Source organism: Camelus bactrianus, chromosome 4 (genome assembly GCF_048773025.1).
Source record: "Camelus bactrianus isolate YW-2024 breed Bactrian camel chromosome 4, ASM4877302v1, whole genome shotgun sequence".
Classification (NCBI taxonomy): Eukaryota; Metazoa; Chordata; class Mammalia; order Artiodactyla; family Camelidae; genus Camelus; species Camelus bactrianus.
Window position 1 is genome coordinate 69047752 of NC_133542.1, and position 23886 is coordinate 69071637.

The 23886-nt window shown below is 37.5% G+C and overlaps 1 protein-coding gene across 8 annotated transcripts in view; it reads right to left on the bottom strand.

The window, feature by feature from the left end:
- Positions 1-23886, bottom strand: part of MAPKAP1 (MAPK associated protein 1) — a 209800-nt gene that overhangs the window by 115837 nt on the left and 70077 nt on the right. For all 8 annotated transcript variants that reach the window (XM_074362228.1, XM_045517536.2, XM_045517535.2 and 5 more), the window contains one exon: positions 144-316. In XM_074362228.1, coding sequence (XP_074218329.1) covers positions 144-316 — 173 coding nt within the window. The remainder of the gene's footprint in view (positions 1-143; positions 317-23886) is intronic.

Here is a 23886-nt window from a genome sequence, read left to right on the forward strand (position 1 = left end):
GATCTGGGAAGCGACCTGACCTGGATCAATGCAGACGTCTGGTTCCCAGGCCAATGCCTAGAGAGACTGACTGGGCCCAGAATGCAGCACGGGTGGCCAGGAGACAACCAGAAACTAGAGCAGCCAAAAAGAGGGAGGATTACTTGAGCTTCGGCTCCCGTCCTTCGCTTGTGTACTGCCAACAGATGAGCCCAATCAGATCCTGCACCCTGGCGCTGGCCATTGTCACCACCGTCATTGGCAGCAGTCTGTCCTGGCTTGAGTGCAGGGGGAGGTAGACATCGATCTTCTTGGTTGCTGTTGTGCCTACATGACCCTGTGGACAGAGCACATGCATGAGGGTAAAGCACATAGTTATGGTCATACAGACCCTGCGGGGTGAAACGACTGCTCTCCAGGGCCTGTGTGAAACACAGTCATTTCTCATCTTTTCTGTACAGACCTGCTTCTGAGCCTGGGATGGTCCCAAAGCAAAATACTGGCTAGTTTTTAGGGGTTTTTTTCCCCTTTAATTTTCATTTTCTAATGGTCTAATGGATCCAGCTCTACCAGCAGTAGGGTAAATGAACACTACAACTAAAATGAACAAATTAGAGTGGTGAGCAGACTTGGTGTTTGGTGTTAGGAGACTTGCTTTGCTATTTATTCTGTGTGACCTTGGACAAGTCACCATTAGTCCTTGGCACCAGCTGCCCTCCCTGAAAATTGCCATATTACTCCTTGAGACCTCAGGATAAGCTGCATGGGAAGCTGCCACACTCTCTGAGGAAGCATTTAGCAGCACTGGAATCAAGGGCTTGTAGTCTCAGAGACTATGGCCGGGGCTGGGGGCTGGGGGGCTAATTCCATTACACAGTGCAACTGTTTACTTGTCATCTGAACCGAAGTTCAAGGGTGCCTGGTCTTATTATTGCCCTAACCACTCTGATGCCCACACCCCACCACTCCCCCACTCCTACCTCTCCTCCCTCCCAAACCTTCCGCTCCCTTCTAGAACGCCTGCACTAATCAGCAAACATTTTTAGGAACCTCTTTTTCAGGAACATTCCCTCCACCTCTTTGCCTTAATTGAAACCTGCTGGTAATAAGGATACTACTTCTTCTGCTGTCCAGAAGACTATTTTTCTTTGCTCTTTTTAATCCCCAAATCCTTAAGGCCAGGAGGTGGAGTAGGTATTCTTGTCCCTGCTACTTCCAAACTATTGCTTTTCCTTTCTTACAAAAATCCTTGTTCCTTTGAGACACAAGCCATCCAACTACACCATCTTCTCCCCCTCCTTTTTTGTTTCTGTTACCCACCAACCTTTGGTCATTCTCCCTCCTTACTGAAGGCTTGAACTCTTAACTCATGGTCTTCCTTCCCACACCAACTCCCGTCATCATTCTTAGCAGTTTCATCTAAAAGAACAATCTGTCCAAACCCAAGTGTCTCAAACCCTAGACCATGTCATCCCCAATGCCTTTTCATCTACTTTGCCTCAAATCACTCATTGCAGTGGGTACATCAGAGATCTGTACCAACTCCAAACTTCAAACTACAACATCTATTCACTGAATATACTTTGATATACTTCTGCCTCATCTGTTCAAGTTGTCCCTCAAATTATCCCACCTACAATCTCCTGACTCACCCCCCTTTAATTATCTATCAGTCACCCTTATTTTCCAACAACACCCACCAGATTACATGATCTGTCATTATAATTATTCCTTTGCAAATACAGTTTTAATACTCTCTTTCTCCACTGGACACAATGGGCAGGATACCAATCCTCTATGAACCAACCCTCTGCATTCCCCAGCTAAACATCACTGGAGAAAAATCACATAAGTATACAGATTGATTTTACTTTAAATTCACGATGATAAAAACCTCAGACAGACACTCAACATTGTATAGCAAGCCTATTCTATCTTATGATCCAATCTGCACCCCACCCAAGACCACTACTGCACACCTGCTTCTCTCCTCAAACTTCCCATGGACACCTCCCGCCCCACCGACCTTCAGCTCCTGTCCTTCCCTCATGCACTGCCAACAGATGAAAGACACGGTGGACCCTTGAACAGAACAGGTGTGAACTGTGTGGGTCCACTTACACAGACTTTTTTCACTGAATAAGGACTATAGTCCTACACAATCCATGGTTGGCTGAATCTGTGGATACCAAACCGAAGCATCAAATTTGATCATATTACACCCCTGTTTAAATTCCTTCACTGAGTTGTTCCCATGATACTTTGAATAAAATCCAAATTCTACACAGTGCCCAACAAAGTACTGCGTGGTCTGACCCTTGCCTACCTCTCCAACATCATCTACTGCCACTCCCCTGTCTGCTAATCATGCTTTAGCTGCACCGGCCTCTAGAAGTGCCCTGACTGTCTGTGTACCTTGCTTGTCTCTTCCACTTTTAAGGCCATAGCAAGGGCTAGTCACCGTATCTTGAAGGCTCTTTCTCATGATCTTTGCATCTTCTAACGTGCGGCCTTGGGCAGGTTACTTAATCTCTCTGTTCTTCCATTTCCTCACAGGTAAAATGATAATGATGGGATACCCTATCAATCGGAAAACTCTTGTTAAGATTATTATTACTGTTATTCAAGGCTCAGCTCATATGACACCACCTCAGAAATTTTCACTGATAATCCTATGGAAAGAAGACCCTTCTATTGGTATTCTCTCACATATATCCTGTTCATTTCCTTCACAGCACTTAATTTGATATTATATATTTACGTATGTGCATCTTCAGCGTCTGCCTTCCCCACCAGCCTCTGAGCTTCCATGAGGGCAGCTACAATAATGTCTGCTTTGTCTGCTGCTCTATACACAATGGCTAGCACTGTGCCTGGTGCACAGAAGACTCTCCAAAAAAATCTGTTGAGCTGCAGAATGAATGTGTGAATGACTCAAATGCCTACCAGGACACATGGTAGGAACTCAATAAATGAAGTTTCTTCCATCCATTCCACTTGCCCTTCCTCTATGGGTCTGTTTCCTGGAAGTAGATAGAGGTAGAGGGACTTGAGCAATCAAGTGGTTCCATCTTTAACACTACAATTCTACCATTCTAAGGTGAAAAAAAAATCAGAACTAGGGTAAGAAAATACATAAAAATCAGTTAAAAAAAACATTTTTAGAGAAATTCCACTTCTCATATAACCCAGCATCTAATGTTAGATTCACTGATTTTTATTTTTACTGAATCTTATCTCTGTGTTATAAAGCAAATAATATAAAAGTAATTCTCCTGCATAACACTGTCTCTCTGAAGCACACATCCAAACCCATGTATGTTCTTCAGCTTGCAAATAATAATGCCAAGGACTGGCAAAGATGTCTCTAAACATCAAGTGTTTTGATCTTGTCAAGCAGTCAAAGGGTTAAAATCAAATCAGTGGCAATCTTTCTGGAGTGGGTTTATGGGCCTCTTATCACTCTCTTTTCAACCTCATTTTCAGGACCCTCCCCCAGTCACATGTCATTGCTCCCCCTTCTTATTTTGGTTTATTCCTCCTCCTCCTTCTGAATAACTGGAGCTTTAGAGACTAAAGAAAGCACAGCATCCCAAAATACAAAGATTCAATGAGATGACAAATATGGACGTGCTTCACAAACTACAAAGTGCTTTAGAAATGCAGAGCAGTATGCTAGAAAGGGCCTTTTAAGTTTTAAAATCAGATTCACTGCTATTACAGTCTATTACAAGGTCACATGAGGCCAAAGATGGATGCTGTAAGAGCCCTAACAATAATGCTAATTATTATAACAAAAGTTAGCATTTATTTAGCGTTAACTGTTAGAAAAACTCTGCCAAATGTTTGCCTAAACTATCTCATTTAATTCTCACAATCACTATATGAGGTAGGGTGCTATCATCACCCTCATAATACAGATGAGAAAACTAAGGCTTATAAGGCAACAGTCATCTGCTCAAGATCCCATAACCAACGCAAAGAGCCGGGACTCAAATTCAAATCTGTCTGACTGCAAAGCCTCTACTTTAAACATCAACAGTTTCTTTCACTGAAGTTATTCTAAATGTAATCAATTCACACTAAGGCTTGAAAATCATCTCCCCCTCCTTCTCACAAACACACCAGAAGCACTCCCTAAAGCAGTCTCCTACGGAAGGAGCTGGCTCCGAGGAGCTGCCCAAGGAGAACCATTAAGATTGAGACTCCAGAGAACTTTGCCATTGTCAGCTGACTGCAGGGACTCACCATTGTTTAGGAAATTAAAGCTGATAGTTATGTGAATCCCTTTAACCCTCTTTATTTCATAGTGAAATAGCAAGTGTGGGGAAAACTGTGAGAATAAATATGGCAGATACTTATTAAATGAATGAAGCACTTTATCTTTTTAATCCTCTAATTCCATCTTGAGGCACTGATGACGGGGAAAAGTGCCTTGCACAAATCCCGAAATTATATATTTTTTAATAAGGAGCCTCTTCTGAAAAAAACACAAGGTGGTGGCAGTTAGCTCTATCTAATAGTCCCTGTGTTGCAATATTTAGAGGGAATCTTCTAAAACATAAAACAATCCATCAACATAATAGAAAGTAATTAACTTATGAAAAAAAATAAGGTGACCAAAGAATTAAAAGTATTCATCACACATCAAGGCAAGCAATATTCCAAAGACTTAACATCTAACTGTTAAAAAGCAACTAGCAATAAACAAAGATCGTATCATACAGTTTGCTGCATGGCAATTTATGTGTTCCACAACACAGAAGTGGGGAAATGGAGGCATAATTAGAGCACAAGGAAAGGGTCACCATAGAGATAGAGAATCTTTCTCAGTCACTAATGCATTCAACAAATATCCACTGAAACACCATAGTGGGCTCTGAAGACAAAGGTAAGACAGTGCAAACCTTCAACAAATTCACGGTTTGCTGAAGGTCTATGTTGGATAATGTGATAAAAGCTTAAAGAGGGAAGGTACAAGATATCATGAGGGCTCAGAAGAAACTCAGACTAAAGGAGGTTGGCAAAGGTCCCTTAGATAAAAAAAACTTACTCTTCCATCCAACAGAACCATTAACCCAAGGAAAAGATGCTTATTGTATTTAAATACCTTCTATACCAATACACCTAAAAAAGTGAATATGAGTTCTGAGACATGGGATTAAGAGTGATTTTAATTTTAATTTTTTTATATTTTTCTAAATTTTCTATAATGAGTAAGCTCTCCTTTCATAGTTGGAAACAAAATAGTAAATATTATAATTAAGCAAAGGAGATAAAAAGAACTACTGCACAGAATTTAAGAGTTTTAGGTAAGAGAAAAAGAGGACCAGCTTTGAAAACGTAGCCTATGTTAAGGCACCCAGCAAAATTTATTAAGGACACACTATGGGCCAGGTGCTGTGACAGGCTGTTGGGAAAAAATAAGTTGAAAATATAACTCAGACACCTTTCTATGGCAGGTTAAGTAATTTTATCAAGGAAAATAAAAAGTAATAAACCTACATTGAGCTGACAAATTTGGAGTTGAACAACTCTCTCAAGAGCAGCCCTTAAATCAGAAAATGTCCCTAATTCAGGTTTTAGCCAAAAAGAAAAGTATTTCCTAAAGAAAACTATTCCTCAACACAAATGCAATTGATGAAGACCAACTAGACTCGAGTTCATACCACACAGCCCATCCATGATGTGACGACTCTGCAAATGCTGCCAAAATCTCACACTCCACGTGTCCAAGATCTATTTTCTCCTTCAACCTATGTCTCATTTTATATTTGATCTGTTAAGGCTTTCAGCCACCTGGTCTGTCACTAAAGCTAAGAACCTTAACTCCTCTTTCTGTCTCATCTACATCCAAATGTCTGTCAAATATCTCTCAAATCTTTCTCCTCACTGCCACTGCCCTAGTTCAAGCTTCATCATTCTCTCAGCAAGACCACCGAAGCAGTCTCCCAACTATCTCTCTCTCTAAAATCTCTCCTCTCTCCAAACCTATATCTCCTTACTGCTATCAATGTGATTTTTCTCAAATCACTGACCATGCCAATTACCAGTTCAGAAATACATGATGGCTCTCTCCAGTGTTAGCATTCTAATTCTAGTGTGGCAGTTAATACCCTTCACAACCTGGTCCCAATGTATCATTACTACAGTATACTGATGAGAGGTTAAAGAGTACGGATTTGTGGTCAGCTAGATCCAGGTTTGAATCTAGGCTTTGCCACCCCCTTAGCTGCTACACGACCTTACACATTGGGCAGGTAACTTACTTCTCAGAACCTCCATTTCCTTACTTAGGAAAGCAAATAAAATGTATGTAAAATGCCTTACACATAGTCACTAATCAAGAAGTGTACCTGTTCTTCTTTCCTCTAATTCAAAAGTCTCCTTTTCCCAGAAGGTAGAAGTCCAAATGAATTCCCTGTTCCCTGTCCCCTAGCAACCTGATTTGCATAGCCTTCTGGTTTCACTTTTTTCTGTACCTACCCTTACCACCACCTTCCCCACCCTCTCATGTAACTGTGAATTATATAAAGGGGAAAACTCTCCCTCACCTACTTTGTATTCTCCTAGGGCACAGGATATAGCAGGGGTGTGGTGTCAGCTTACTGAATTGAATTGAAAGAGCCCCTCAGACCATCACCAAACCTACCACCAGTCTCCTAGCCCAGGTGAACTGGCTGCACCTCTCCTGCTTCCCAAGTTCTGTTCTTCAGGGGGCCTCTTTCTTTTCTAAAACATGGCTGACACACAGCAGTTATTTACACATATTGATGGAATGAATGATTAATATTCATTTAACACATGATTTTTAAACACCTGCATTGTATTATAGCATATAGAGGTATTATCATCAGCCTATTCCCCTGTTGTTAAATGGACGTTGTTTCTAATATTTCACTGTTACGAATAATATTCTTAGAATCATTTCTTACATGTTTGTGCACATATTCCAAGGAGTAGATTATTGGGCCAAAGAATACGAATGCTTTGCAGATTGTGACAGATACTGCAGAAACTCACTCTTTTGAAAAATGCTTTTATGCCAATCATGAAATATCAGGATTATGAACCATAGGTCACGCAATTAGTAATTAGCTCATAAAATGTAAAAACTTAAAAATTTAAAATAACTTCTATGTGTAGGATGTGAATAGGTACAGAATTGAAATATACAGTTTGAACATGATGATGAATTAAAATATCACATCTATACCAGATTCTTTCCTATCTGATTCTATTAATTAAAATAATTTACAATTTGCTGCTTATCATAAAGTTAGTTTCAAAATTATGTACCTGTTAGTTTCCAAAATAGGGAAAACAGGAAGAACAAAAGATGGTACTTAGTTCAAATTAATCTTGAATTAAGAAACACCCATATGAAGTGAGTTAGCTGAATTAAGCCTTAAGGACAGAAGTTCAGTTAGCAGCACTACTTAAATCAAGGTCTGTCAATAATAAATTGAATATCAGATCTCAAAACTGTGGCTAAGTTTTCAATTTCTCTGTAAAGGGAAAGAACAGAGTAAGAATAGACAGCTTGGCTTCTGCAATTAAAGAGACAAAAAGCAGGCAACATTATTCCATTAGTCACAACTGCACAAGCAGATCATTATATGCAATTTTAATGTAGAAATAAATATATCAGTGTATCCAGACAATGTAATGATGTAAATTGATAAAAAGGGTTATTTGTAGCCTTCAAAAGTTAAAACTCTCTTAAAGGAATGGCTGTAGTTCTATTCTACTAGTAACTTCTTCCCCAACTCCTTCAATAAGGACCAAAGGATATATTCTACCAATGGCCTAGTCTTTAAGAGCATGATATCCAGACTTGGTACACAGGTCTCAAATTATTACTACTTTGATGATGATTAAGGGACTTAGAGAAATGGCCTAATTCTGGTCTCACTGACTAAATGAAGAGGGATCTATATGGAGAGGGAAAAAACCCCAAACACCAGACCATAGCAATTTGCTCTTAATAAATGTTGGCTTTATGGGCTCAGGGAAAGAACTCACTTTTTTTTTTTCAAGTCAGTACCCCCTCTCCTTTTGGACTTTTAAAAAAAATTAAAGTATAGTTAGTTTACAATGTGTCAATTTCTGGTGTACAATATAATTTTTTAGTCATACACATACACACATGTATTTGTTTTCATATTCTTTTTCATCACAGGTTACTACAAGAACTCACTTTTTTACATTCAAAATGGTGGCACTGAACTTATGAATAGATTTTGTATAAAATTCTATGATATATCCATTCAGCTAGGGACCTGGTTTTGTAGTACTATCTGAACCCTCAATAAATCTGGAATGCTTAAAGGCTATTAAATTAACATTTCCCTGATCTGGCACCTGTAGTCAAGTTAATTTGTCAAAAACATTCCTACAGTTTGTCGCTGGACACTATTTTCTGACAAGTTAAGTTTAAAATAAAATTGACAAAATCTCATTAATTTCCTCTGAATCACCAAACTCAGTTCCATTAAGCTTTTATTATTAAGAACGTCAACTGTCAGTCTTTCTTTAACAAGGTCAAGTTCTGATCTGGGTACCTCCAGGATCCTTATTCTATTAATAGGAGGTGGCGAGGCAGAGCAGTGTGGTGGTCAAAAGCATAAATCATGGAATCAGAAAGACCTGGGTTCAGTTCTCAGCAGTGCCACTTAATGTGTGTCCTTGGACAATTTTACTTAACCTCTCTAGGTCACAATTTCTACACTGAAATCCTGTTATTATAAAAGTACCTCTTCATGGAGTTGGTGAAGGGATTCAATGAGATTATGCATGTAAAAAGCACTTATCACTGAGCCCAGTCCACAGTAAATGCTCAAGAAATGTTGGCTATTTATTAGGTTGCCTTCTTCCCCACTACTTTAACATTCATAGACTTAAAAAAAAAAAAAAAGGCTTTATTGCCATTCATAGACTTTCAAAACTGCAAGAAATTTTAAGGGTCATTCCCACTAAAATGTTTTCATGAAATGGCTGTCCTACAACCTCCCCTGAACATCTCCCACTGATGAGGTCGCTGCCACTTCCTGAAGTACACCCTTTGCTTCAGTCTTTAGGCAGTTTTGATGGCTAAAATGTGTTTCTTTTCATTGAGGTACACTTTCTCTGCAGATTTTACCCACTGATCTTAGTTCTAGCCCTCAGGAAGCCAGAACAAATCCATCTCCACTTCCACAGACACTCCTCATATATATGAGGAATTTCAACAAAATAACTTAGTAACTAAACACCATGGGCTAAGCCAGACTATAACCCTTTTAAGAGTACAATACAGTACAGAAAATGTCATTTCTATTAGTTTTTCTTAGGCTAATGATCTTCTCAAATTTTCTTTCTATACAACTTCAGTAAATATAAATGTACAGTCCTGGACCTACAACAGGAAAGGGGTTGTTGCTTTCAGTAAGTTTTCTTTCTTTAAAATAAATCCTCCATATTTTGATGCTGACAGTCTTTTCCTTCTTTTGGAAAAAAAAAAATGCCTAGAGCTATTGGTTTAAACAATCTAATTGTTATCAAGTGAAGTTTGAGTAACAGCCTTGGATAATTCTTTTTTCCAAGATATCAACTAGAAAGATCAGCAATCATTCATGTTCAAATACAGGTAAGAAATTTTTACCAAATTGGGGGGAAGGGGAAGGGCAGTGAGGAACGAAGAGAAAAAAAAAAAGAAAGCCTACACTCACTGTAGAAGGAATAACAATCATTTTCTCATCTTAAATTCAGAAAGCAGTTCCTGAAACTGTCAGTTTTCACTATCATGGATTCTGTTTGCTAAGGATCTCTTTGCATAGTCTACAGAACTGGTCTGGACCCTGGCCCTACCAGCCTTGAGCTAGCTGTGCAACTTTGGGTAAGCCCATAACCTCTCTGAATGTCAATTTCCTCAGCCATGAAACACAGATAAGACCATCTACATCAAAAGAATGGTAGAGCGTACAAAGTAAAAATAAAGCATATTAAAAAGTTCTGTGAACTGCAGACTGTTATACAAATTCAATTATTCCTTATTATTCCAACTTAAGGAATTGCTCAGAGCAGGCAGAGCTTCAACAAAAAGTCTCTTCAAAAAAAGTTGACGAGCAGAGGCAACTGGGAAATGTCTCTACTGCAATCATTAAGAGAGAAAAGCCATAGCATTCTCTTCTCATTCAGCCACAGGATGGTTACAGCATGTACCAGGAGGAGCTCTCACACAAGTACAATCCAGCCATCTTAAAGCATAATGGGATGTAAAGTGTCCATTTTGAATTTTCATAGCCATTGTGGGATTCTTTAGATCATTAATGTTACACAGCACTTTGCATTTAATTATACAAACAATGGCTTCTATAATGATGATAATATCAGGGAAAGGCAATTTGCATGAACTAAGCCCCATCACCTAGGGTAAGTTTAGGGACCTCTTCATTATTAAATCATTTATATAATAAAATCAATATGCTTTAAAAGTAAAAATAGGTTTTTTAAAACCATAAAGAAGAGTTACATGCTTTAAACTCTATCAATTATCATAATATAATGAATCTTTTTAAGATTTAATATTAACTTTTAAAATTAAAACTCAATGGAGAATGTATACTTGGTTCCATTACTAGATGATGTATCTCTAGAAAAGGTTACAGTACAGCCATTATCCTCCTCCTAAATTATATGTAAAATTTGGTACAACCCTCCGACTACCCCCAAGGACAATTTAACTCCAGAGATGGTGAACTATTTGAAGAATATAAAATTGTGTAAATATTGTAGAAAGTAACTCAGGTGCATCTATCATATTCACTTCTTGCAGGGTTTCAGTTGGTTAAGTGTTTCAAAAATTTTAAATGTCAACATACATCGTAAAAACTATATTATGTCCTTAATTTTGAACAGTATTTTTAAAACCCACAAATTTCTATACAGTAGTAGGTTCATGACTGTTTTATCACTTTAAGACTCAATGTTCCTTAATGATATAATTCAAAATTTTCACTGAATCATTATTTAGTAAGTCATAAAAACCTCTTAAAATTAATCTTTCATGCACATCTAGCTTAACTAAAGTTAGAATTTAATTAGATGGTCTTGGCACAAATGGGCTTACTACTTTATTTGCTCAATCAGTGTATGTCTCTTCAGTAATTATAATTAATTCAAGTCCCTGACGCACCTTCTAGCAAACAATGTAAAGACATCAGACAAAATGGAAATAAATAGCTTTACATTTCTCCAATTACGACACTCACTTTCATCCTCAAAATGCACATGTGAAATAACTGGGATATGTGTTATTCCGTACAGGAAAAGGCCAAAGAATCTACACCTCTGGTGACAAAGAAAGATGCTTGTCTGCAGCAGAAAATACATTATTATTATTATTATTTTTGCATTATGACAATGATACAACTGCAAAGAGCTAACTGAGAAAGTTTGCGTTTAACAGTTTGCAAGTGCATGTTGAAATATAAACAGCAGCAGGAAAAAGAACTGAATTATTATTTACTTAGAATAACACTTTCTCTTGGGAAGAATCACTTCTAACTACACACAAAATTTACAACTGAGAAGAATCCAAAAGGTCTGACTCTCAGGACTTTATCCCATGTCTCCTAGATACAGTGAAAGGAAAAGTAGCAAGTGGCAGAAAACTGTTTTTAAAACTGAAGGGACAACAGCATCCACTGGTTAAAACTGTCAGCACTGAGAACTTTAAAAAACAAATGCTTCCTGCTGCTTGTCACATTATTCAGTTAGGTAATCAGTCTAGGAGTACAAAAGAGAGCTAGCCAGCTACAGAGCTGACAGCCTCAGTGGAGGTGAGCCCAGGCATGAGAGCACACGGCTCTGCACGCAGCCCTTTGTGCTGGCACCTCAGCTCCCCGCAACTGGCAGGTCACAACTGCTGGCTGCCATTTATGGGGCACTACCAGGGGCCAAGTACTTCTCATGCATTATCTCACTTAATATGCCCAACAGTCCTATGAGGATTGCTCACTCTCTTTTAAAGCGGACAAATGAAAGGCTCATTAAGGAGGTTGCTCCAAATCCTGACTCAACTGGGAGTGGGGATGAAGGCGGTAGGAAATCAAGATTCGAACCCAGGTCTGTTCAATTCTATAAACTCTACCCTCTTGGTGAATCTCAGTCCTGAAGAACTCCAGGGTAGGTCTGAATATCTAGGAAAGGTCACAAAGGTTGTTGACTCATGCTGCAGCCACTGTTTCAGAACTGGGGGTCCCAGTCAGAGTCAGAACATCATTCTGGCTGAGACTCACAGGGAAGGTCTAAGCTACTCCTCTCCTGCAGCCTGGCCCTTCACTTCACACACCTGCAGTTCTGCAGGGACTGTGGGTACCGGGGAGGGACACTGGGGTAACTGCTTCCAGGAGCATTACCTCTCGTGTACAGGAAGAAGGCAGAAACTGTTTCATATTTCCTTGCTGTTGGGCACATAGGAGGGGCTCAATAAATCCTCACTGACTGTTCACTAGCTCTCTGAAGAATAGGCAGAACTCTCTGCTTCAGTTCTCAAAAAGCAGTGGTCAAGCACCAACCCATGGGCCCCAGAGAATCCTTACTCTTGGGTGAAGAGTCTCATCAGTAATTGTGAGGTATATCTGTTACTAAATGTGGCTACCCAGGTGGTAGTATCCAAATGTGCTTTGATAATGACAAAGGAAGAAAATAACAATGTGGTCCTTGGAGAGATGGGCAAGCTGCGTACAACATCAACACAGCATCAAGCTCCAGCAAAAGCAAAAGGTCTGATGAGACAAAGGCCCATCTCAGGCTGCAATTCTCTGCGGAAACAGGCAGCCCAAGACCTGCTCACTTGCAGGAACTGACAAGTCACTCGGGTACCTGGGTCTCCCGGGTTTCTCCTCAGCCCTGCCCCCACCCCTCCCTCAGCCGGTGTTATTTCCCTCCAGTTCCTCGTGAGTCTTCGTCAGTCCAATCTCCTCCGAGGCCCTAACTAAACCAGACACAGGGAGAATCGGGATTTTATCTTATTAAAATAGATATGGCTAATTTGTCTTTTCAAATTCATTTTAAATTAAATTGGATTTCCTCGGAAGGCTGCTAGGTCAGTTCCCCTGCTGCGAATGCAGGACAAAGGTTAATTGCACGCCCTTCACCAGCTCTTCTACTCTCCTGGGCAGGCTCTGATAACCTGCCCCCGAGAGGTGGGGAAGGCTTTGGTTTATTGGGCGATAATGTTGCCATTACAGCCATTTACCATTACGCCAAGAAACATTTTCTTTTTTTTTTTTTACCTAAATAACAAGGTATGATAGCAACAACAAGAATGAAATGTAACAACATTATCAATTGATGGGTAGGTATTCTAAAATGCAAAAACCCAAAGAATAAGACCTAACCTATTTGCTTCCCTAAAAGGCCCCAATAGATGCAAATGTACACACCCTCCTGGAGAAAACTGCTTTCTGGTTCCACTGTAAAATTCCATTAACATTTTCACTTAATTTATCTCATTTAAACTGTCTATGTTCATGAAAGTTTAACCCAGTAATTCCCTGTTATACAAAGCATAACAAAGTATGAATATTTAAATACAATGTAAATAAAACACTTTATCAATTATATTTTTGTATTCTAAATTAGTGACTTCACTTAGCATGTCTGCCTTGCACAGCACCACACTATTTTTCAATTAAAGGTCCAGATGTTTCAAAGGCTCCAGTAGGCAACAGCAGTTATGAGAAATGCTTTATCTGCATTGTAATCATCACCACCACATCAGCTCCAAGCTGCATTAACATACTCATGTTTTATTCCTGCTCCCCTTCTAACAGAGCAGGTAATTATACAACACAGCCGAGAAACACAATCCTAAGAGCTGGACAATTTCCTTACAAGCATCCACCTGAGCAACACATTTTCAGACATGATCTTAAAATTTTGGGTGACTGCTTAGCAGGAATACTGATCATTCAGAATAATTTTTTTTTGTTGTTTAAAGAAAAACAGTGAATCACAGCCATAACAAACTTAGCTTCAAATACTACTAAAATGCAAGATGGTCTGCACATACACACATTTATGTGTACTGATATCAACTAGATGTTTGTATCTGTAAAAACCACTATCATTTGTTACAATCTAAGCCATTTCTTCTCATTTTTAATCCCAGTGTCATCTCTTGAGTCAATTCTACCTTTACTCTTACTACTCAAAAATGACAATTCACCTGAGTTGAGAGTGAGCAAGTGCAGCAAGTATCCCTGTGCTCATTAAAAAAAAAAAAATGCAAGAGCAGAACAAAATGTAATCCTGACAGCTGCAACAAAAATACTATTATATGTATTACTTAATTAAATGACTCTCTCACCCCAAAATAGAAAAGAATAACCTATAAGAGATACTGCTATGCTTAGTAAACATAGTATAATTTAATGGGAAAATACAGTTCCTCATTGTTAAGAGAATCTCTAACAAAATTGACTTAAATTATAATTAAAAAAATTATTCTACAAACATTTTTATATTTTGAAATACTGTAAAAGGAGGTGTCCTAATGAAGATGCTATTCAAAAGACAAATGCCTTTACAAATATTAAAATCTCACACAGGTCAAATCCTCGCAGGTTACACTTCAGCATCTGAAAGCAGACAGCTTCCATTCCTTCCTCAAGGAACCTTAGGTGGAACATTTTTAATACATCACCATGTCACTTTTTAATGTGCCCCAATCTATTAACCACATGGCAAACTAACAGGGATTTTTAAAATATGGGTTTTATGGCTTTGTGCTGGTGATTAATTAAATAAATAGCCACTGTTTCACAAATCATCCCTCTAATTAGTCTAAAACAGACACTTTGCATTCACTGGTGTTACTGCCATCTGAAGCTCACAGAAGGGCAGAAGTGGTGCGGTACGGCCATGTCTCTGCACTTTGGAGCCCACTGTCGCAGGCGCCACGGCTGGCATCCCACCCTGCCACCCAGAGGCAGAGGTGCCATCTTCGCAGGTGCTGCAGTCAGCTGGAATTTGATTCCAGCTGCTCGGAAAAGATGTTCTCCTTAATTATTCTCTCTCACCCTAAAGGACACAATGGAATAACAAAGGAATAAAGTGCAACCTCCAGCTGCAAACAGAAGAGATTTCACTAACACAATTCATGGAGTGAATAAGAAAGTTGACTCTAGTTACCTAGTTTAGGAATAAGTAGTGTGCTTGGTCAAACTGGCTTTCCTTGGAACTCAAACATGTTATGTCTTATGATTTTAAACTCAGATATTAAGCAATTACTTCCAGCTCCTATTATTTAAAAGACTCCATTCAAAGTCTCAGAAGGTCATTCTTTTTGAAACCAATAGGAATTCAATCTAACTTGTTTTAGTAGCATATTTTAAAAGATGGTAATTCCTCTGAAAGCAAATTAAACTTAGAGATAATTTTTAGTGCCAGAAAAAAAAATCAAATGGGAATACCTCAAGAATCCAATTTCCTTCAGGAAATAAATTAGTTTCCTAATCTTGCTATTTAAACTCTATTAGGAAAGGAAGGAAGGAAGGAGAGAGAGGGAGGGAGGGAGGGAAAAAGGAAAAGAAAGGGAACCGGGAGAGGGAAAGGAAAGGGTTAAAAGGAAAAGGAGTGGGAAAAGAAAGGAAAGAATGAGAAATTCAGTAGGGATAACACACCAAAGTATGCTACAGATTATTCTGTAGAAAAGGTGATCCTCATTTCTCTTCTATGAACCTAAGAATGGGAGGAGGAAATAGGATGTTACAGAAAAGACCTGGACCCTGAAGTAAGACAGACTAAAGGGTCTTGTGCTCTCAGCTAAATCACATAATCCCATTTAGCCTCAATTTCCTTCCATCCTGTAAAGAATTTTAGCCCCTACTCTCTGTAATTGTAGTGACTCTGAGACATCGTAGATAAAGCACCTAGCACATCCCCTGCACAGAACAGATGCTCAATAAATGGTGGTGATGATGATGGCAATGAGAAATGGGCTGAGGGCAGAGCCCAGGTGACTGCAGCCAACACTGCAGATGCTATGTTTCAAATGCGAAAAAGGGGGACAAAAGCACAAAACGTACATGAACACAGAACACTATGCTCACTGCACTGAAGAAAACCCAAATCACTGGCAACTAAGAAAAAATGGTGTAGTTTCTCTAACTTTCATCTTTACTGGGCACAGAGATGGGGAAGTGGTATCTCTGAGACTGCTCATGTGGCAGAAATTGGAAGGAAAATGAATGAACTTTGGATTCAACAGACCTGGGTTTGAAATCTGGCTTCTCTACTTACTAGTTGTGTAAACTCAGGCAACTCTCTTCACCTCTCTAAGCCTTAGTTTGGTTTCCCACCCCCAAATGGGGGGAATAGTATGGACTGTATAAGGAATTTAGGAAGAATGAATAAAACAGCACAGTAGGCTGTCTGGCATACATTAGACATTCAAATAGCTTCTATTACATTAAGTCAGATCACACGAAATTGCTGATATTCAATCATTTATGGCCCACAAAACTTGCAGTTCTCTATGACTTTACCTAATATTACAGTGATTGAGACAATAAGTAGCATGAACTGGAAAAACAACAGAAGACTCTCAAAAACAGAATGAATTATAATCCTATCACTATAGGAGGACAACCAAGATATAAAAGGTGTTTTTTGCGACTGGCTCATAATTCCAACAATATGGCAGCTAGTATGTATTAAACACTAACTATAGGTCAAATATTAGCCCATATATTTGACATCCATAATATCAGTTTTTGTAATCCCAAAACAATGAAATGAGATAGTCAACTATTCTCCCCGTTTTGATGAGATGGAAGCTTGGAGAAATGAAGTAACGTGCCCAGGGTCACACAGCTGGTGAAGTCAGGAGCTGTCTAACTCCAGAGCCTGAATTCTTATTCATTACTTGTTTTGTTTTTAATAAAACTGTATGGGTGAGCAAAGGACTGGAATAGACATTTCTCCAAAAATACATACACATGGCCAATAAGCACATGAAAAGATGCTCAACATCACTAATCAGTAGGGAAATACAAATCAAAACTACACTGAGATACCCACACTCATCAGAATGGCTACCATAAAAAAAAAACAAACCAGGAAACAGCAAGTGTTGGTGGCGATATGGAGAAACTGGAAAACTTGTACGCTGTTGGTGAAAATGTAAACTGGTACAGCCACTGTGGAAAACAGCATGGAAGCTCCTGAAAAATCTAAAACCTAGAATTACCAAATGATCCAGCAGTTTCTTTTCTGGGTATACACCTAAAAGAAGGGAAAGCGGGGTCTTGAAGAAATATCTGTACACTCATGTTACAGCAGTATAATTTACAATAGCTAATAATGAAGGCAATCCATGAGTGCACCGATGCATGAAGCAAAATGTGGCAAACATTTACAATGGGATGTTATTCAGCTCCAAAAAGCAAGGAAATTCTGCAATATGCTACAACACAAATGAAACTTGAGGATATTTATGCTAAGTGAAATAAGCCAGACACAAAAAAGACAAATACTGTATGATTCTACTTTCATAAGATACTTAGAGCAGTCAAATTCATAGAGACTGACAATAGAATGGTGGTTGCCAGGGACTGGGGGAAAGGAAGAATGGGGAGTTATTGTTTAATGGGTATAAAGTTTTAGTTTTACAAGATGAAAAGCATTATCGAGACACATAGTAGTAATGGTTATATAATATTATGAATGTATTTAATACCACTGAACTGCACACTTGAAAGCGGTTAGGATGGTTAAAAAAATAAAACAAAACGAACAGTGTATGGGGACAAGAAGCAAGTAATTTACAAATCATTTTCTGGGCCTTCCAAGATGGACATGCCAGTGGGCAAGCAAGTACCAGTAGTGAGAGTATTCCACACCAGCACCTGCAGTGACTGGGATGATGATGCATTCAGAGTCCCACTGCAACCATGGCATTCCAGGATACTTCTCCCATGTCACAGTGTTATTTAAAGTAGAAAAAAATCAGACATGCTTCAAACTTTCCAGGAAAAATCCTAAAGTTGTAATCAAATAACTGCTGTGCTCCCATTATGTTATAGTCAAGTCTTTTGCTATGTGACAAAGGCAGCAAAGCTTTTTGTTTGTTCATTTATCTATTTATGTATACCTCTCTTACTTCCTGAATTCTTTGATGTAAACAGTGAACAAGTCATCACAGAAAGGGAAATGGCACTGACAGTGGATGCTATAAATCCAATACCTTTAAAAAAAGAATTCAAGTCAAGAAAACCCCTAAAATGCTATGCTTTCAAAGCCAGAATTCTAAAAGCAATCACACTTGCATTTAAGGCTTCTTGGAGCTGCCTCTGTGGCACCAAAATCCACCAAAGATAAAGAAGATGTTTTTGCTAAGTTGGGAAAGTGGAGACATCAGCATTTCTGCCTTCAAACCATTATTTCTACTCTCCAGACAGCACCTGATAAAGCATCTGGAGTGTTGTCTTCTGCGCAGCCACTGTTCTTCCAAAGCCTGTGCTCAGGGGTTTCCCTGGGGTTTCTCTTCCGACAATTGCAGCAGAGACTCTGAGAGGAGTCTAAACGAGCTGCCTTAACCTTCTCGTAAACTGATATTTCCATAGAGGATTAAGACAAACGTTTCAAATAAGCCAATTTCCTTTACTAAAAAACCAAAGTGACAATAGTAGTACCAAGAGAAATATACAATGAATGAATAAGACACACTTTTCCTGTCTTTGGGTATGCAAAAAAATAGATCAAAAGGGTAGATGGAAGTGGGCTACACAATTCCCTCTTATTTCTGATGTTCCACAGTGGAACCTAATGAAAAAGTTATACAAGAATTAGACTGAGTCATACCAAGGGGAGGAGGAAAAAGTCTAACAGCTTCACACTATGTAATACGTGCTGATGCCGCATGGTATATGTATTTCTAAAGTCCTGTAGATCACAAATTTTCTATTCAGAAGAATGCAACTGTGTCTCTTTTTAAACGAGTTATACGTCCAGAACTCTGGGGATACCAAATGGTTACTTGTTGATGGTGGGAATGAAAACCCCTAACTACCCTTGAGATCCCTGTAGAAGAGAACAAGCTTCCTTCTCCTAAAGTACCCCAGGCAGCCTCCTTGGGTCAAAAGAAGTGAGAGCTCCCTTCGACCTAAAGCTGTAGGGATGTATAACTAATTGAACAGAATATGAAAGAAAAAGCCAGAATGGAGAATATCCTTAAGAAATTCTGCTCTTGGAAAGCTGGGGGGAGCCAGAGGGGCTCCTTGGCTTTGGTCACCCACCAAGCTTGCTGCTTTCCTCATCTTCTAACCTTGCAGTGCCTTCCTTGTCTTTCTCTTCATAGTTGTGTCTCCCACACACCCATGTGAGCTGTTTCACATTTAACACTCTGTTTTAGCACCCTGAATACTTCTGGAAAGAGAATAACAAAAATTAAAAAGAGCTAACATTTACTCTGAGTCAGGCACTAGGCCAAGATCTCTATGTATATTATTTCCTTTGATCCTCAAATCTGCCCTCACTCTATTTTACAGATAAATAAACTGCTAAGAAGTTAAAGACATTGTTAAAGATCACATAGCTAATGAGAGAACTCAGGTGGAAACCTAGGTCTGCCTGACTCAAAAGACTGTGATTCCTTCCAAAACCAATATATTTTAAAAGTTTTTTGGGTTTTTTTTGGTGAGGGGCTTGTGTTATATTTTGAATCAACATTTTCATGAAATCAAGAAATATGATATATTTATATATAAATTATCTCTTTATCTTTCTCTTCCTTCCCTAATATGTATTATTTTCATAGCATTTAAGATAACATAATAAAAAAATTTACTGAAGGATCAACCATCTAAAAGAAAACAACTAGGGGGAAGGTAATAGCTCAGTGGTAGAGCACCTGCTGAGCATGCATGAGGTCCTGGGTTCAATTCCCAGTACATCCATTTGAAAAAAAAAAAAAATCTTAAAAAACCCCCACTCATTCAGACTCACAGACTTAGTAAACAATCTTATGGTTACCAGGGAAAGTGGGTGGGAAGGGATAACTTTGGGAGTTTGAGATTTACAAATGTTAGCCACTGTATATAAAAACAGATTTTTAAAAAAAGTTTCTTTTGTATAGCACAGGGAACTATGTTCAATATCTTATAATAACCTTTAATGGAAAAAAATGAAAATGAATATATATATATATGTATATGCATGACTGGGACATTGTGCTGTACACCAGAGATAGATACAGTGTAATTGACTGCACTTCAATTAAAAAAAAAAACTAAAGATTTTGATAAATACATAAAATATAAAAACATTTATTTTAATTGAGGGGCTGGCAAGTGTTTAAGGAATTCACAAAGGCCCAAAAATTTAAGTGAAAAGAGAAACCCAGAAAGGAAGATAGAACACAATTTTTGCCTTAATGATGGTATTTGCCACACAAGGTGATATTAAATGTCTACTTTTTTGGTTAGCCAGATACACAGGATAACCCATCCATAATCAATAATAAAGTTATATATAAAGACCTGTATGTGAGAGTAAATTAGAATTAAGGCCTGGAAAAATGCCTGTCCAAAGAAAAACTATTTCTGTATTTTCTCTTGAGACTTTATAATCACAATCCAATATTCACATTCATCTAAGATTTTCATACCAAATTCACATTACCTAATGGACTAGAAAGACTCAAACCAAGAATTTAAAGTTGTTCTGGGCTGGCTGTGCTCCCAAGTACCAAGGAGAAGCAAACAAACCCTCTCAGGAGGAATCAAATACGACTCAAATAATTCCAACAGACAAAATTGCAAGAAATAAGCTGTCACAGTCTCAAATCATAAAACAGAGAAGCATAATATAAAAGACCCACAAAGACTAGAGTTAACAGAATGATCAGCAACAGAATATAAAATAAATGGTTAAAGAAAAAATTTAAAATATTAAAAGTATGTGTAAGAACAAGAGACTATAAAATATTATCCAAGATGTGATCTGATATTATGGCTGAGTAAGAGAATGTCACTATTCTCACGAGATGCAAGCTCAAGTATTTAAGAGTGATTGGCAATTCTGAAATGGCTAAATAAAACATAATGAAAGCAAATACAGAAAAATGTTAACAATTAATGAACATAAATGGTAGGTAGAAGGGTGTTCACTGAACTATTATTACTAAGAAAATTAGTATTAAATGTTTCATAGTAAGTTTTTTAAATTACCAGATCTTTAGAAGATCAAAATGAGGCTTCTATAAATGCAAAATACAATGACTAAAATTGTAAATGTATGGGTCCACAACTGAAGAAAAAATATGAACTAGAAGACAGAGTTGAAGAAATTACCTAGAATGCAACCCAAAGAGACACAGAGATAGAAACTATAAATAAGTTAAGAGATATGGAGGATAAAGTAGCATATTCCAATACATATAACTAGAATTTCAGAAAAGGAAGGAAAAATAAATGGTATAGAGGCAACATTTGAAAAGAGAGTGGCTGAGAATTTCCAGAACTGTTGAAAGATACTACTCTACAGATTCAGAAAGCCCAATAAAACCCAAACAGAAAAGAGGAGAAAGAAATTCTATATTTCAGAACATAATGAAACCACATATTTACCAGGAAAATACTAACTAAGTGGAGCTGGTATAGCTATATAAAAAAAAGGAGGAGAGAAGAGTTCACTAGAGAGAGTCACACATGACAAGTATTCAACTCACCAGGAAGAAATAACAATTCTGAACTTGTCTGAACCTAAAAAAAAACACCTCAAAATATATAAAGGAAAACTTATCAGAACTATAAGAGAAAATAAACAATCTATCTACATGGGGGAGATTCAAAGAGATCTTTATCTAAGTGATACATCAGGCAGACAAAAATAAAGATACAGATTTTAACACAATTAACAGGCTTGACCTAATGGATATATTTAGATTTCTTCAACCAATAGCAGCAGTTCTTCCAGCATTCTTTCCAGGTTCACAGGTAATAATTATGAAAAGTAACTTACATTAGTGGGCATAAAATCATGCTCAACAAATTTCAAATAATTGGTATCATCAGGCCATCTTCTCTAACCACAAAACAGTTATCAATAACTAAAAAGAAAACTCAGAAAAACTTTCTAGGTTTGGAAATTTAGAAATACTCATAAATAATTCATGTATTAGATAAGAAGTAATAGAAATTAGAAATCTCTAGAGGCAAACATATCAAAAATTGAGATTATAAGATAAAGCTAAAGAAAGAAGGCCTGGACCACCACAGCAAATAATGATTCCCCCAAAAGGATCTATGGCCATTTAATCAGGCAGTCATACACTGAGAAAGGGGTATACCAACACTTAAATTAAATTGATGTAAAAGAATCAACTGCCATTTCTCAACATTAGTAACAAAAAGGGAGACACTGTGATTTAAAATATATTAAGAGTAGAATCAAAATATATTAAGTATGTATGATTCAATCTAACAAAAGACATATAAGACTTCCACAAGAAATTATAACATTTTATGAAAGACATATCACTTAAATAAATGGAAGGGGGAGGGTATAGCTCAGTGGCAGAGTGCATGCTTAGCATGCACAAGGTCCTGGGTTCAACACCCAACACCTCCATTAAAAAATAAATAAATAAACAAACCTAATCACCTCCCCCACCAAAATAAATAGAGAGATCTATCATATTCAAAATGATAAACATGTCAACTCTCCCAAATTGATCTACAAATTTAGTCCAATTTTAATAAAAATCTCAATCGGAATTTTTAAAAAACTTGATAAGCAGTTTCTAAATTTATATTCAAGGACAATAAATGAGTAAAAATACACAAGATGTTCATGAATAAGAAAAAGGAGGTTGGGGAGTATGATTTACCAGATATAAGAAATTGTTTTAAGTCTAAAATAATTAAGGTAGTGTGATATTAACCTAGGGAAAACCAAATAAACCATTAGAACAGAAGACAGAGTTGAGAAACAGAAGCACACACATAGGGAAATTTGATGTATGACTTAGGTAGCACCAAAGATCAGCAGGAAGAGGTGAAACTTCAATAAATAATGCCACGACACTTGATTAACCATCCAGGAAAAAAAAAAATGAAATTGGGCCTTTACTTCACACCACACACTTAAAAACAAAACAATTCTGGATGGATTAGTTATTTAAATATAAAAACTTTAAATAAAATATAGGAAAATATCTTTATGATCTTGGGATAGGGAGGATTTCTTAAATACAATGCAAAAAGGATAAATAATGAAGTAAAAGACTCATAAATTCAATATTAAAAATTAGAATTTCTGTTCATCAAAGGACACCATAACGATAATGAAGAGAAACCACAAAGTGGAAGAAAATATCTGCAACAGAATGGTTAATATCCTAATACATTAAAATGGTTACTATCCAAAATATGTTTTTAATTCCTTCAAATCAGTAGGAAATGATAAACAAAAATGGGCAAAATATTGGAACAAGAGTTTCTCACAAAAGATGTTCAAACATCAATTATAATCTGAGAAATACAAATTCAAATCTCAACGAGATTTCACATCTACAAGACTGGAAAAAATTAAGTCTGATGGAATAAGGGCGACACACACTTCTGGAGGGAGTGTAAGTGAGAATAACCACTTTAGAAAACAACTTGGTATTATCTATTAAGGTTGAAGCTGCACATATATGGTGTGATCCTGTAATTCAACATCTGCATGTATTCTGGAACAGGATTTTTCAAACTATGGTCCTAAAGTTTGGGAAATCAATTTAGCCAATTTTGACCAGCATTTTTTAAACGAAATAGAATAGACTAGATTAGAATAAAAAATATCAAAGTGTGTTTGCATTTGGAAAAGGGTATTCTTCCATGAAAAATTTGTTTCTATGCATTATATATATGC